The 17,168-nt window shown below is 35.6% G+C and overlaps 2 protein-coding genes across 3 annotated transcripts; one reads left to right on the plus strand and one right to left on the minus strand.

The window, feature by feature from the left end:
• The first annotated feature begins 19 nt into the window (after positions 1–19).
• On the plus strand, positions 20–5,481 carry LOC109535125 (GATOR complex protein WDR24). 2 transcript variants are annotated; one of them, XM_019900952.2, is made up of 12 exons: positions 20–195; positions 1,453–1,569; positions 1,978–2,200; positions 2,277–2,490; positions 2,541–2,789; positions 2,840–3,128; positions 3,187–3,411; positions 3,474–3,704; positions 3,771–3,895; positions 3,946–4,117; positions 4,176–4,433; positions 5,016–5,481. In XM_019900952.2, exons 1-12 carry the CDS (start codon positions 105–107, stop codon positions 5,132–5,134), a joined length of 2,313 nt encoding a protein of 770 aa, XP_019756511.2. In that variant the 5' UTR covers positions 20–104; the 3' UTR covers positions 5,135–5,481. The 2 variants fall into 2 exon arrangements, with proteins under 2 accessions (XP_019756511.2, XP_048522556.1); XM_048666599.1 differs by lacking the exon at positions 20–195 and adding an exon at positions 964–1,027.
• An 82-nt stretch (positions 5,482–5,563) lies between these two features.
• LOC109535126 (somatostatin receptor type 2) lies at positions 5,564–11,401 on the minus strand (the record flags this gene model as incomplete). Its single annotated transcript, XM_019900954.2, is given in 4 exon segments — positions 5,564–7,106; positions 7,165–7,371; positions 9,066–9,987; positions 11,322–11,401. Coding segments are annotated over 3 exon segments (1,293 nt in total). The 3' UTR covers positions 5,564–6,907.
• Positions 11,402–17,168: the final 5,767 nt, after the last annotated feature.

Below are 17,168 nucleotides of genomic sequence, written 5' to 3' on the forward strand. Positions count from 1 at the left end.
GCGATTTGAACCTCAAATTCTTGAGGCTTGACAGTAAATAATACGTCTTAATTTATGAAATTGTGTTATTATTATTTATTGCTGTTTAAAAAGCCCTACATAAAATGAGCACTTTTTCGGTCGTTCAAGACGGGCCTGTTAATGCTTTAGCTTTAAATAAGGATAACACCCAGGTGGTGATTGGGGGAAGAAATGGTAAGTTTGTTTGTATGTTTATTTTTTGTATATTTTTGTTAATCTGGCTGTAACCGTAAATTGTCAGCACTCATATTTATTGTTTATTCAACTCTATACTGGCATTTACATGGATTTACATGGATAACTCTGAGTTTGAGATTTATTTTAACTCAGAGTCGATTTTAAAATTTTAGCTAAATTAACCACTCTCATTTTTGGGTCAAATCAATAATTATTGCGATCGTATCCACTTGTGGGCTGTCTCCATTATATCCATATATAATGCTAATTTCGTTGCATAGTTAGTTGTTGTTCCAGCTGCAAGATTATGTTTTTTTACTCTTTCTTTCACTTGGATTAATGGCTTTCACTGCGAATGGAAGAATAACATTCCTGCATCTATCTGAGGACTTTCCTTTGCTACATCAGAAAATTTGTATTTTACCTATATGCAAACATAGTCAATATTTTATCTGCGCCAATTTTGATAACAACCTAACTCAAGTCAAGTACCTACCAGTCGCTTAACTACAAGCAGCCCCTTAACTTTGTAAAATAGACGGAAAATTTCCAACTTTTGAGAGATTCAGGTCTTTTATAATAAAGTGTCCCCTTGCTTATACAAAAGTTGCCATTCGCGTATCTCTTAGTTCACTCAGCTTCATCTTGCAACTTAGATGATGTACACGATCAGAACCCCAATTGCAAATCTTCGTCAAGTTTGTGAATTTTTCTAGAAATTCCTGATGATGGCCCGCGTGCGAAACTTTCAGGGGCTGTGTAGAAAAGTGTGCTCTTTCCTTTGCAAATCTTGCCAGTTAACCAAATATTGCGCTATTTTTTTCTATAGGTAGGTACACTGTTTAGAGTCATAATTGGAAATTGTACTCAAGTTTTCGAACTTTACTAGAAATTCTTAATTATGGCCGATGAATGAAGCTTTCGGTCCGTGGTTGTGGTTTTTAACTTAGACTAGACCATCTACACTGGTTAGTGTCCTAATTGCGAATATTCCTCAAGTTGCCTGTTGATGGCCCTTGATTGAAAACTTGTATAAAATGTAAATAACACATTTACAGAGTGAAATGTAAAGTGTTCGTATTTCCTTCTTTTTGAACTAAGAATTTAGACAAAATAACCAAAAGGTTGAAATCCTCCTTCATAAACGTTCGTGTAATTCCTGTATGCTCAATTTACGCACATATTTTTGGATCTTAGTTAACATTTAATTGTATATATTTGTGTTTTATTATGCAAGTTTTTCGTTAATTTCAGTCTTCAAAGTGTACCAAATAGAGGATGACAGATTTCGAGAAATTTGCAATTTGAGGACACTAAAACACCTCAATTTGAATTTTTCCTGCAATGATGTCGCTTGGAGCTTAAGTGATGGTAAGCGATTATTCATTACCTTTCTGTTTAAAACCTGCAACTTATTCGTTTTCGCCAAAAAATTCAATGTGAATCTTAATAACAAACTAATAGAAATATGTATTTTATAATGCATTTCTACATACTTTTTGGAAACTAATTTCAATTTTGTAGTATACTCAGTTATTCTTCTTACTCGGTCTTCTTTTTGTACTACTCTGCTTCTACTGGTTCCTCAATTTTGAAAACCTTTAACTTATTTACCACTTGGTTCTTGAACCAAATTCATATTGTTTGAAAACCGCAGAAAACCATCGAACGAAAGATGTTTGGCGGTTGAATTTTTCATTTCAGACCGTGCAGGACTTTTTATAAAGAATTAAATTTTTTAGTAAAATTTGTAACAAAAGTCTTAAACATTTTATTTAGATCATTATGTCGCAACCGCGGCTACAAATGGGCACGTTTGTGTTTGGAATCTCACAAAAATGGGTAGAGCCATGCAAGAACAAGATTATCAGGATCACAAAAGAACAGTGAACAAAGTGAATTTCCATGCCACTGATCCTTTCAAACTCATCTCCGGCTCCCAGGATGGAACAATGAGATATTTTGATGTGCGAGTGAAAAATGCCGTCTCCGTTTTTTATAGGTGTGTGTGAGATGAATCTCACTATAACTTTATTGTTTAGAACAGCTAATGCTTATCTGTCTTGATAACATTTTAGTAACACTGAAAGCGTGAGAGACGTCCAATTCAGTCCACACAACTCCTACACATTTTCGGCTGTATCGGAAAACGGCAACGTTCAAATATGGGATGTCCGGAAACCGGACAAATTGCAAATACAATTTACTGCTCACAGTGGGCCTGTGTTTGCTTGTGATTGGCATCCAGAATCCACCTGGCTTGCCACAGCTAGCCGGGATAAAACCATCAAGGCAAGTTTCGTGTCGTAATTATAACGAAGCACTAAATGGTCAAAATTTAGGTCTGGGATCTCACTAGCAAGCCGACTTTAGAGTATACAATTCACACGATAGCCTCAATAGGCTTCGTGAAATGGAGGCCTCAGTACAAGTACCAAATAGCCAGTTGTGCCCTGGTCATCGACTGTAGTATAAATATTTGGGATGTCCGAAGGCCTTACATTCCTTTTGCATCCTTCAATGAACACAGAGATATTGCCAGTGGAGTAGCATGGAGAGGAGATCCGAATATATTCTTAAGCAGCGGAAGAGTAAGAGCTTTCTTTGATTAAAAAAAATATTTCAAAAGTCGCTGTTGTAGGACAACACTTTGTTTCATCACTCGTTCAATGACGCCCAAAAGCCGGCAAACAAGGCAAACCCGCAGGGCATTAGTTTGAATGCGAAAGGAGAAGTTGTGTGTTGCAGGAAAATGAACATCGCTAGTATCACCCCAAGTAGCAGCAACCAGAATTCGCTCAGTAAAGCTGTGGGGTTAATGCGGAAAATTTCCACCTCACAAGCCGTAGATACGTTCCATCAAGCAGCTAGTCATACTTATAATTTTAACCCAAATAACGTCGAACAACAGGAATCATCAGTGTTTTTGAGTGAGTCCTTTTACTAATTTGTAATGCAAATAATTTGCAATGTTGCGTTCCTTTCCAGAGCTTGCCAATAATTATTTATTGCATGGAAGAAGTGTATCTGAACTATGTGAACGAAATGCGACAGTGGCAATGGAATTGGGCAAGAACGATGTATCAGTGAGTTGGAATATCATCAAAATTATGTATGCCGAAGAATTTGCGCCAAGTTCTATGAGCTTGAACGCAAATAAGCATGAAGATGGGGCTTGTTCTGCTGAAAACACTGATGATCAAAAATCGAAAGGTACTAGAATCGTTCATTCGTATGAAGTATTTAAAATTATCTCACCAACGTCGTTTATCTAGGTGGAGAAACGCCAGCAGCCCAATTTAGCGGAGGAGATGAGGAGACGGAAAACGAAGATCAAGTGGACAATGCGTTTCCTAACTACTTAAACGTTCGGAATGGGTGTTTGCCTAAAGGCGACTTTTTTTTTGGCGAGAACGAGCTGGATGTGGAGCTGGAAGGGGCGCCAGTGTTTCTGGACTATTATCAGTATGGGTTTCGGCTCAATCCAGTTACACCAGAACAAATCGGTGAGCTTTGATTGCGCAATCTTCATTAATTTTCTATTAATTTTTCAATAAAAATTCTCGGTTTAGATTGGACTTTGCCAACCGAGGCTTTCCCGATTCGGCATAAGATTCTTGATAGGTCTCCACCGCCGGAGCAATTTCCCGACCATCATCAGTCACTGAGCTACCGTGAAGACAGTCATACAATACAGGCAGGTTTAGTTTTTTTTAGTGACTTAATTTCTAAAGTTTGCCCTTATAGGTGGACGATCAGCTGCCTGGAATGCTCGCCAACATTAAACCGTGCAGAAAGCCTTGCTGGGATCCCAGTTCCATTGTTATAGAGACTTTGCACCATTACGCCTCTCTAGGCGATGTACAAACTGTAGCTTCTATCTTAATAGTGCTGGGAGAGAGTCGCAAATATTTAACAGGTATTATTGATTACTCTTTCGGGCGATGGGTGATTGAAAGAATTTGTCATTTTTCTAGGGTTGAGCGAAACTCTTCAAGAGCACTGGCTGCTCGGATACATCGAACGCTTAAGCAGGTACAAGCTGTGGAACATCACGAACCAGGTGATCAAACTGTCTTGGTTGCCCAACGTCAGCCAGCTGAATCAGCAAAGCACAACGATGCACACGAATTGTGGAAAGTGCACGAAACCTTTGCAAAGAGTTGGCTGGTTGTGCGATCGCTGCCACACGCCGGAATATGGCTTGTGCAGCATTTGCCATCAGGTTGTGAGAGGTAAATACAGCCTTTACATTCTGTTATATATTTGTAGGCGATTATGATGATTTAGCACAGAAAGAGGTCTTTGAATTGAACAATCTTGTTCTTGTTTAAGCGGGAATGAGCATGTCGCGTCCAAAGCTAAACAGTTACAAGTGCGCGTTTTGCCTCAAGCGTATATTTGTGCGTTAAATGTTCAATTTTAAATTCGACGAAATTATTTACGGCGCAAATTTACGTTTTTCACTTTTGTTCACATAAATTTGTGCGTCGAATGAGTTGAATTCAGTAAGACACGAGAAGTTACTTGAATTGATAAAGTTGAATGAAGAGAAGGATTCAAACTGTTACAAAAAGATTGAAAATTATACTTATGGACGAGCATTGTTCAACCAACGGTCACGGGAAAAAACTCCAAATTTCTTGCTTAAATATTTTAATTTATTGGTGTTGTATTTTTATGAACATATTTTTATTAGAGAAGAACAAACGGTTTAATAACTTAGCCACATTTGTAAAATCCCACATTTTACAGCCATACTAAAAGAAACTTTGCGTTGGAAGCGCTATTTTTAAATCATCGTTTTTTTATTTAAGGGCTTTACGTTTGGTGCCAGGGCTGCTCTCATGGGGGCCACATCGTCCATATGAAGCAGTGGCTGGCTCAGAAAAGAGTGTGCCCGACTGGATGTGGGCATATGTGTGAGTACAACTGATCGCTCTGAGTAGTGAGTGAGGGAGAAAACAGGGTTTATTTTGCCTGAATTGCTAGTGAAGGGCAATTTACCTCCAGCTGTACAGGGTCAGATGTTTGTTTAAGTAGTAGAGGTTTTTGATTGTTGAAAAATCAGTGCGTTGCTTTTATTGTACTGCGTGTTTCAAGCAGATGCTTGTCTTGGGTACCTACGCGAAAGTTTCATTTTTTTTTTGCTCCGTTATAAGAAAATACCTCGAGTTTGTAGTAGGAAATTATATATTTTTGTATAATCTCGGCTGTGATAATTTATACATTTGATAAGTTAGTTAAGGGATTGCATCAACAATAAACTACTTTAAAATGCAACAAAATAGCCTAATTTCTCAATTCACTGAGTGGAATATTTAAAATCTTGATGCTATTTAGGGAAATAACGACAACAAAAGGCTGATTTGCCAATATTTATTTGATGTTTGATTAATAGACATTACAGATTTCGACACCTCTTAACTATTTGGCAGATAAATAGTCATTTTCCAATATGTTATGTTAGGGGGACTTAGCGATAATTCGTACACAACATTGAGAAATAGTCTATTAACAAATGAGTACTATGTGTTACGTGAAAATCGGACATATTTATTATAAACGTCCGGCGGTCCTGAACATTTCATTCATAAATTAATTGCCTACAAACTACACTAAATGGGTGTTAATTAATTATATCTACAAGACGTTTTTCCTACTCATACAAAGACGTAGCTTGGTTAAAACGTCGAATACTTTTATATATGTTAATATCACAGGTAGTAACAAAAACCATATAAAATATACAAATTCATATTTACATAACATCGATCATGGCAAAGAATAATCAACGCTCAAATGCGCCGAAAATTGTTCGCCAATGTAGGGCACAGTTATTTACATAACTTGATATGTAAGTACAGTTTTTGCATAAAAACTCAACTTATCTTCGATATGCGGAGGCTAAGTACTATTTTGAAAAGATCTATTTATGTGCAGTGAAAGCAACAATGATATACATACAGGCCCTACAAGTTAAGTGGCTTGTTTTTATGAGATTTCATGGGCTCGCTTTGAAATCTCAATAAAACGCATGAAAGTTAATTCATTAAGTTACCCTGTTAATTGGTTTTCTTTACAAATCTACCACATAGTGTAAAAATAAAATTATACTCTATAAATATAATATATATTTTGTCATTTATAAAAAAGTGGCAAACTAACTAAATATTTACAAGTCAATAACTAAATGACGAAGACATCGAATATTCAAAACTTTTATGTTTTCAGTTGCGAAAGGATGGAAAGGATGTGGTGTTTTTATTGCGAAAGTAACAAGAAATTTTGCAAATTTACTTTGCTATATATTGCGGAAAGTTGCTTCATTCATTCGCATTACTTTTACCTATTTTCAACGCACAATTTTGCAAATACTGGAGATGAAAATCTGCGTCCAATTTCACGCAGCAATTTTCATTAAGCTTATAAATGTTTAGCTAGAATGTTAGTAATGTTTGTTTCCGAATTATGTTAAAAAAGCAGACAAAATAATTATTTTAATGCGAAGTTAGATACCTTGTAACTCCTATATGACTGCGAGATCACAACGCTCCGTTTAGCTCTGCATCTTCAAAGTCATCAGTTCAACTATAAAAAAAATCACCGACTGTCCACCGCTTCAAACCAATTCAATTCCTACCAGTTCACAATATGTTTGGCTACAAAAAATCCTCCTCATTTTCAAAATACACCCATTCAAAGGTGATTATAAGCTGGTGGGTTGGGACTGGTGAGCTGTTCCGTTTTTTATCATCACATTGTCTCGACTGTCGTGCAGATTGATGTTGATCCGACTGGTCATTGTTAATGCAGTGGCTGATGTTGAGGGATCGCCTTTCACCAGTGGCGCCTCACCATCCTCATCCATATTGGGACATATCGACGTGTTTCTTGTATTCCGGAACCTACACGAAAAACAATTAGTCATAGTTTCGAAACAAAATTAGCCATTTGGTGGCTGACCTTTCTGATGATGAGGGTTTTGATTTTTTCGGAAAAACGCTGTTCTCCAGATGGAGGGTGGCGTTAACGTCCTTATTGCCTGCACACGTGCAGGCTTTCCAGAAGCTCTTTTTGAAGTTGTCGCTCAGAAAGGCGTAGAGTATGGGATTGACTGCCGAATTTGAATAGCTAAGGCAGGATGCCAGTAGATGAAGTGTTATGTTCAAGCTGAAATAATAGTGGTTTTAATAGAAAGTTTAATTAAAGAGTTAATAGTTCCCTTCACCCAAAAGTGCAAGGGTTCAAACAGTTGTTAAGAGTGTCTCAAAAGACGACGAGGAACTGAAGATGGCACTACATTTATTGAGACAGACTCAGCTTAATGCTGTTCCCTATGCTAGTTTGGTAGTTTTCTTTAATAGTTTTACATTGTTTTGTGGAGTTTTTTTTTCAAATTTTACTTGCTTTTTTTATTTACGGATGCTAAAAGATTTCATGGTCTTCTGAAATTACGGACAATTGATCAATAAAGATAGATCCGTAACTTTTTAAGGTTGTTTACCATTTATTGGTATTTTTTGCTCTGAAAGAGTGTTAGCAGGCTGGCATTATAAAACTTCGCTTTTTCAGTTAGGGGAAATATTTTTGGAAAAAGACCCATAATTAATTAATTATTAGGGTTTTTTCGAAGGTGGAAAAATAATTTTAATTTTATAAAATTAATAATTTTAAGTAAAACTAAAAACTAATCCGATTTTTGCGTAGAAAAAATTTCTTAATAGAAACTTTGTTAAAACTGGAATGACCTGAAAATTTAAAGAAACTTAGAGCTATGAGGGCGGCGAACTTTCCAAATAATTTTTGTGCCAAATTCGAAGCTGAAATGGGCTTTCTGAAGTTCCCTGCAAACAGATGAATGAGGCGAATTTTCTGGCAAAACTAATTTTGTCATTTTTGGCTGAAAAGACCCCATTATTGTCAGAAAATAATGGTTTTTTTTTGCGTTTTCGATTAAAACTTTTAGTTTTGTGATCGATTTTGGAGAAAACCTTAATGGTTTTCGGGGAAAACGGGAATTTGAAAAACGTTTTATAAAATGTTTACTAAGCTATAAATTTATCTTGTAATTTTGCGCCTCGATTTTAAGACTTCGAAAATACCTTAAGATTGTCTGCATTTTTAAGTGAAACTTTAGAAAAATTAGCATTTAGATGAAAGAGTAACTTGGCGAAAAGTGGAAAATTCTGAAATTTTGAAGAAATTTTAAAAATATTCTTAATAAATGGCCCTTCAAATAAATCTAAAAACAAGTAAAAAAGTCATGAACGTTTTCCCAGCAAAGGAACTGAGTTAATGCGCCGGTGCGATGGGTTGGCGCACCAAGCCATTTGCGCAGCACCGCGCCAATTCCTAAACATTTTCTGCGTTACCCAGGCCTACATTACTCAGCAAATGCTTGATTTTTGATAACCCAAGTAGATTTTCTGATTTTTAGATATTTTGTTCATTCAATTTAAGTAGTACCAACAAGTTTTAAGAGCGGGAAATTTAAATATGTTACTGTTTTTAGCACTGTTTGCCAAAGGCGGTTTTTAAAAGCCTTTTGGCAGGTTTTTAAAAAAAACTTTTTTGGAACCCCTAGAATATCGACGTTTGCTATCATTTTGTCTATTCTCCTGCTTATGTTGGTCAAAAAATGTATAATTGCATTAAACGGCTCAGACCAGCCTTTATCGAGTATTTGGGTCTCAAAAGGCGCACTTTACTTTACTATGTACAAATATGTGTTTCTTTATTTCTGTTCAAGTATTTGAAGGTGAAGACTATTTGTTCAAACAAGGGTTTGAAGTCAAGAACTATTTGTTTAGCTGGTTGGTTCATCAATACTGCTTCTTCTATTGAAATTTATCATTAAAACTTACGTAATATTGTTGTGATTGGAGTTACTAATGGCCAGCTGAGTGACCCAATACGGTGCCCAGCAGATAATGTAAACCAAAACGACACTGGATACCAAGTTCGTCACTTTCCTGTGCGACTTCTTCTTCTCCCTCGACTTGTTCTTCGGCCCGACTGTCTTCAGTTTCCTCAACACTTGCGAGTAGAAGAACAAAATAAGCGTTAGGGGAATGGCAAAACTGCAAACAAACGTGTAAATAGTGAAAACGATGGCGGGGGAGGAATCCGGCTCAAAGTCGAATTGGGTGGAGTTGCTGGAGTTGCTCGATGTTAAGGTGTTGTTGAGGAAGTATGAGGTGAAGTTTTCGGACTCCGCCGTTCCCCAGATAATCGCACAGGAGTTTTGCCCATTGGGACCGTCGACTTCTTGGGCATGTTCGACGATGGGAACCATCAGGAGGATGCTGCAGCACCAGGCAAAGAACGAAACCATTTTGGAGATGAAAGGAGTCCTCCATTTAGGTGAAGATATTGGATGACACACTGCTATATAACGATCAGCGCTCATTATGCACAGCAAAATGGAACTAGTGAACTGATTAATACTGGTGGTAATCATGTAAGCTTTACACGCATAGTGTCCAAACACCCAATGCCCATGGAGGATGGTGGCTATGAGAAATGGTATTCCAATCAGGAAAAACTCGTCTGCAATGGCCAGATTTACGATGTACATGTTGGTGACTGTTTGCATTTTGGAGTAGCGCACCACTACGTAAATCACGAGGGTGTTCCCAGCTATTCCCACCAAACACACCAAAGAGAAAAGGATGGTCTGGGTGATCTGGACGAAGTAGAAGGGAGGAACGTGCTCATTGCTCACGTTGGCGGTGATGTTCATGTCGTCCATTTAGGCGGCCTTTTGCAGTCATAGATACAATTTATCTGGAACAAGGAGATTGTTGTTAATGTTGTTAATGCATTAAAATTTTTAATTTATACGTGATTGTCTTGTGTTTAGTTCTAATGTTTCTAACCCCGCTGAAATTTTGCTTCAAAAGTTTCAAATTATTTCTTGGTTTTATTAATTTTATTAATTTACCGTCCGAGGGATGTTCATTTTTTTTAAATCCTTCCTCTAAAATGCGCCATTATACATTAAATATACAGAAAAACTAGTAAGCAATTGATCAGGACCATTTATGTCTTTATTTTTAATAAAAATTAATAAAACACACAGAAGAACTCCAAATAATTCCTTTCTACAGCTTATGCCTTACTTTACCTGATTTTTTAATTAATTTTTTGCCCGTTTTCAGGAGGGAAGTAAAACTTCCGTTATTCACGTGTTTTCATTCTGTAAAGGTGCAATATTTCGTGAAACAAGCACATTTAAAACCAATTGCGTAGAATTCACACAAACCAACCATTTAGCGAAGGAAACTATCACTTTTTTAGTATGTCTTTAACAAATCCAACACGCAACCTACTTGCACTTGGCGTTATCAAAAATAACCATGAGCTGAAGGAACAATTTTTAAAAAGTATTTTATATGCAATCTTATAGTGATTCCATTGAAGAAAAAAACCCACGCGTTTTTTTTGCCATTTTAACGTTCGAATGTCGTTCATGATCAAAGATATTTTTTGTCGTGTTTTTTCGTAGGAAAATGTTTTCCAAATGAACCTTAAGGTCTTTAAATTAAAGCAATTTTGCGGAAAATTTACTTACGAAGTAGACTTTGAACGCAATTCTGGACGAATTGTAAAAGGCACATTCGATGCTAAGTTTTCTCCTTTACAATTTTAATAGAAATATTAGATCCCATTAAAGTTTACATGGTTTTCCGGAGAAATGTGCTTTTTAACTCCATTAAGAGCAGGGCATGCCGGAAAGAGTAAAATCTATCAATATGAGCGAGCGTAAAATGAGAAAAGAGCGACTTATCTGAATAATGTAAAATGTTGATTTGATGCGCGGAAATCTTAAGATTCAAATATTAAAGTTGCGGTTTAGAGAAGTTAATTAAAATGAAGCTTTTCAGTTCTTATAGGCCAATCAATCCACATCAAAATCAGACATGAAATATAAATAATTTGCAGCAAAATTGCTTCAGAGAAACAACCTAAAGCGCAATTAGACTATCTAAACTATATGAAGCTTTCTTTGTAATTTCCCAATTTTCAGTTATTTTGAGTCAAACTCTTTTTAAATCAGCATGTCCATATGCAGCTGCTTTCTTTGAAATATTTGTTGCAGTCATACAAAAAAGATGTACCTTTTTCCTCATGAGCCGGTGTTAAAACGGTGGCAAACCACAAAATGTACAAGTTAACCGTCATTTTCTGGTTGTTTAGGCCCAAGCAAAAACTGTTTGAATAAAACATGCACTTTTGTGCTCATGAAACTCGCTTCAACTGTGCCCGTTTTGTAAATCGCGAACGCGAACTAAACATCGTCTGGTTGGTTTCAAGAGATTTTTAAGGGTCCCCAGAATTGCGGAGAAAGTATTTGCATATTAAGACGTGGAAGTGTAAAACGGCACACGAAATCCGAATTTAATTGCCGTATTATTGATTTATTTCGTGTATTTGTGGGACTTTCTGCATATTGTGGCAGCTGCAACAAATTATGCATTTACAGTCCTGAAATGTTTTGCCCGTTTTCCAGTTCTGTTGTTTTTAACGCTTCAAGCATATTAAGTGTGGAATTTTGCTAAATTACCTCTTATGACCTCGTCTTTGCGCAACAAATGGCTTAATAAGATAAGCGAAGTGATTACTTTTGCCACATTCGGTGTGTGTACATTTGAACGGTTAAAAACAAATTATTGCTTCAATATTTGCTCTAAATATCCTTTATTTGATCGATCATCATGAAGTTTATCATCTTTCCCTATGGGTTTCCTTTGGAATATGCTAAAACCGAAAATTTTGTCAACTTTATTAGCTTTCTGAGCATGTTCATTTGATGAACCATTTTACTATTAATTAGTGAATAATTTCTTTTGCGAAAGTTTATTAATTTCAGCCGGGGGCCCTGCTGAATTTATCAAAATATCAAAATTGGAGGCTCGATTTAATAACGCGAATCTACTCAATATTCTCGCGGCCTACAAAACCGATGAATTCCCTATGAATCATAATTACTTTTTGACCCAAATTGAAATTAATTACTCATTTAATAGGGCACGCAAGATCTTAATTTAAAACATCATCTGGGGTCTAAATACGTGTTTAGTTTGGAAAGAGCTTGTAATAAACTGGTTAAATAATTTATCAGTTATCACTAAAATTACAAAATGTTTTTAACGTTTTCATTCGGTTTAAGTTTGGAAGTTTTATTATTTTAAGATAGATGTGCGCACTTTTTACAGACACCAAAGAGAAGTTTGGAAATTTGGCGGGACTTTAATTGGTGCGAATTAATTTATTTAAGGTCTCGTAGGCTATTTCGAAAAGCCTCTTTTAGAAGTGTGCAAAATTTAACTATCCCATCTTTTCGAGTTTGCAAGTTCTCTTTTTTGAAAAACAGGGCTGTGTACTTGTAGCATTGTAGGAAAAGTTCCAAAATTTTGTAAAAAATTAGTAGGTTTTTCGAATTAATTGAAATGATCTAAAATTATCGAAGAAAAGACATATATTCTAGAAATATGCAAAATTTTAGTTCCGCCGGTTCGAATTTGGAAGTTCAATTTTTTAAGGCAGGTCTGCGCATTTGTGGACATCAAATACAATTTTCGAAAATTTTCAGAAAATTAAGGGGCTTTGCGAATTTATTAAATTTCTTCACCGTCATTAACCAAAAGCTTTTCTAGAACGATGTGAAATTCCACTGTTCCAGCAGTTCGAGTTTAGAAGTTCTCGTCTCGCACAACACAGTCAAAGAAGTATAAGAAATTTCAACAAATTCAATACGTTTTCCGAATTCTTTGAAATTCTCTACAATTTTTAGGAAAATGTTTCTTAGTAATCTGTAAAATTTCAGAGTTCCACAATTTTGTGATTGGAATTTCTACCTTTTAAAAGACCAGCATAAAGATTTGTGACTGACACGAAATAGAATATTTGCAATTTTGCGAAATTTAACCACGGTTGCAAATTAATTAATTAATTATTATTCGTACTGGGCACACTAAGATATATATGCAATATTTCACTATTCCATCTGGTTCTAGTTTGGAAGTTCTCAGTTTTTTAAGACAGGACTGTGCGCTTGAGACAGCGCAAAAGGAGTTTCCGATTTTTCTAAAAATGCAATAGATTTTTCGGGAAATGGGTAAAATTTAAAAGTTTAATCGGTTCTAGTTTCGTAGATCTATTTTTTAAAAGACAGTATTACATGTTTTGTGACAAAGAGAATATTCGAAAATTTGTAGTAATTCAATGACTAACTTCCAATTCATTGAAATTTTCCTCCGTCTCCACAGTTAATAGCAAAAGGCTCTTCTAGAGATACGCAAACTTTCAGTGCTCTATCAGTTCAAGTTTTTCGAAATTTCCATTTTTTTAAGACAGACCCGACACCCTTACGCCTTTTTTAAACGCGAAGTTTAGAAAGTGTCCAGAAATTCAACTGGTATTCGAAATTCATTAAAATTCCTTACATTTATTAGTAAAAAGCGTTTCTAGAGATATGCAAACTTTCGCTAGTTTTCTCAGGTTTTTCTAGCAGGGCTGCGCACGTACAACACCGTCGAAGAAGTTTCAAAAATGTCTACAAATTCAATAGATTCTCCTAGTTTGTTGAAATTATTATCATTATTTTATCATAAAATTATAATTAAGGGGAAGGGAAGGGGTTTTCCTGGAAACATGCAAAATTTCAGAATTCCATCGGTTCGAGTTGAGAAGTTCTAATTCTTTTAAGGCGCGTCTTCATTTTGTGGTGAAAAATACCTGGAAAACTTTAATGTCAGCCAATAATGGAAAAGCGCCAATTGTGCTTTAAGCGCTTTATTCCAATGCTTTGCGCATACCAAATAAGGTAATTTTCAGGGGCATTTGGCCAAATTACTTCCAATCGTCCAAATGTAACGTGAATTCCAGAAAAAAAAACGATAAAAATCTGAGAAGCTTACATACCTACATAAAGTGGCGTATTCCCGGAATGGGAATTGCTGGGATCTGAAGACAGCAGGACAAACGATTGCAGAAAATGCCATTTCACTTAATGGAGTTTTTTATGTGTAAAGGCCATTTTGAGTAAAAAACAAGAACACTTAATTCGGGGATCGAAAAAAGTATTTTCATTTTAGCCGAAAGTCTTTACCGAAGGTTAAATTTCAAAACCTTGACCCAATCGGCTACGAAATGGACAAGGGTCCTACTGACATCCTAAATTTCAGCCTTGAATGTTTCATTGGACGCATTAAGGAGAGTGACAAAAATAATTGGTGCCTATTTTTCAAGTCTTATAATCGAAATGCGGGGATCTTAATGGAATTTTGACCAACACCCAAATTGCTAATTTAATGGGAAACGGGAAATCTCGATAGCGAAATGTCGCGGGAAATTGCTCGATTTTGAATTCCCGACTTGATCCAATTTGTATACCGACTTGGATAAAATCAGTTATATGGAAACATGGCTTTCTATAAAGGAGCCTACAAGTTTTGGTTATTTTATATTGCAATTACAGACAAAAAACTTATTTAACAATTTAAACAATAATAAAGTTTAAATTTCTTCATGTTCTGCTTGTGTTTGAAACTTGATCCGAAATCATCTGAGAAAGTGTGTACTCTTTCAGTCGCTGAACATTTTTATTTTTCGAACAGAATTGTCTTAAGAAATCCTGAGGGAAGCATGTGCTGGCTATATCAACCGCTTCCTTCATGTTTATCATTCTGAAACAAAAAGTGCTTCGTCGACCATGTATCAAGCTATGTTTCCGTCCTAAACGAAACTTTTTGCTTCCTTTGGAAAGCTTTTTTCCTGGACCAAAATCGTCGACTGTTTCTGTCGTGCGGGCCATTCTCACGATTAAGGAAACTAAAGAAATCCCACATAGTCTTGACAATTTTGAAATAATAAGTGTTTATTTAATGGTAAATATTTAATGGTAATATGGAATGGAATAAGATATGAATTTGGAGCATGTTTTAAGACCCTGATCTTGATATGAATGTCGCATTTCAAAAGTTGTGTTATCGTAGATGGTAAGGAAGAATATAAAATGCAAGCTCAGTGAGGCATCAAGAAGATTATACTGAACACTAGAAAAAAAATATTTTGAAGGTGAGAAGTGTATGGAAACACATTAAATTACATACAAATGTTGAGGAGAGAACGCGACATATTAAAGGTTTTGAGGATAGAGTTTATTTAAAGATCAATAGCGTAAGAGCAGAAGTGCGAAACAATCAAATAAAAGAAATTGTGAATACAGACTTCAACTCTTTGAATCTGAAATTTTAAAGCAGTCCTTCTCTATTTTCTACCAGAATAACAGAATATCTAAACTTCAATTAATATATTATATGTTCATTTTTTAGCAGATTGACTCTGACTATTCGAATTATAACATTCCAGTTACAAATTCATATTTTTAAGTGATGGTGTTCCAGTTGCTCACGTTTGAACCTCTTTCGGACGCGAAAATAAGCAAAACGATATTCTCCAAGAGGAGCCCACTAAAAATCGCAGATAAATCTTTTACAATCTAAGGACAAAGAATGGTTTTTTAACGGCAGGTCTGTATCAACATGAGTGATGCGAACGCGAATCCCTTTCCCGTCTTCCGTGATATATGACTATCCATTGAATTCGCTTTCTATTGATAATTTTACAACGAAGACACCCGTACTTTATGTTGTGTATCCTACGAAGAGCTTGCCGGTAAATTGATGCTCACTTTCATAAGGCCCAAGGCAAAATTGATGGATGCAACAAAAGATGAACGCTTGAAAAGCAACACTGGAGATTTTCACGAAAATGTCTCTTTTCGTTGCATGGACATGAAACGTTAACAGTCCATTTCCATCATTGCCCGAAATGATTTTCTTTTTTCAATTTGGATGGTTGGCACGGGTTTATAGAAATTTTGTTTTAAATCAAATTTTCCACTGGCGCATTGAAAATGTTAGGAAAACCCTTATGGGAAAAGGTTCAACCAGGGTCAATTCGCTTGCCTAGCGGCTAAATCCTCCACATCCAAAGTTCAGCTAATGCTTTGCCGTAGTTCTTTGATAAATTTCAAACTATTTCCCTTTTGCGCTATTTGTCGCCGGAAAAGCGACCAAACTTGTTAAAATTTATTTCACGTTCCTTCACCCACCCCATAGTTACCGCGTGGTTTGCCAACTGAAGAAAGTCAATTTCAATATGAATAACCCCCCAATATACATCAGCTAGTTTACGAGCTTATTTCGTAGGTTTTACGGTTCTAGACGGGATTTATGGAACTACCTATATAAATTATTGATTCAGGATCGACAATAAAAATGAGTGAAAGTGCAAAGTTTATTAATGCTTTGCAGACTTTATGGTAAAGACAAAGCTGACAAATTCATTGCTAAAGTTGGTGCACTTATAAGGAAGAGAAAACAGATTTATATTGATTGCAGAGAATATACAGTTTCTCTTGGAAATCAAGCCTATTTTGGACATTGATATTAAGCGAGAGGATGCAAATAATGTTAGTATTTAATCTAAGTTTTGTTCACAAAATTTTCAGAGCTGCGATTTGTTTACATTCATTTATGAGTAGATTCTTGATTCAGCATCATTGTTTTTCTTTGTTGATAAGTTCTATATTGTTGAGGCTATATTCGCTCTGATAATTCGTCTGTGCAAATTGTCAGTTATGTGGCTTTGACTTAATCTCATTGTTTAAATTAATAAAGGTAATGTTAATTAATAATTTTGGTGTAAATTTAATTTGGGTGTATGTTTCTCTGGTTTACTTCAGATTTTAGCATAGGTAACCATGTATGACTTAAATTAAATGAACATGAAGCAACACAATTATTTTGATTTAGTAAAATTAGTGCGCTTTCTTTAATTTTACGTTTTTTTGTGGATTGTTCTTTTGTTAAAATTGTGGACTTATTCCATTGAATTTTATGGCAATTATCAAATGCATGTTGACAAATGTGTGATTTATGATATTCTCTGTTTTTTAT

The sequence above is a fragment of the Dendroctonus ponderosae genome, unplaced genomic scaffold (assembly GCF_020466585.1).
Source record: "Dendroctonus ponderosae isolate FM_Combo_2020 unplaced genomic scaffold, Dpon_F_20191213v2 Dpon_F_20191213_5, whole genome shotgun sequence".
In the NCBI taxonomy this organism is placed as follows: domain Eukaryota; kingdom Metazoa; phylum Arthropoda; class Insecta; order Coleoptera; family Curculionidae; genus Dendroctonus; species Dendroctonus ponderosae.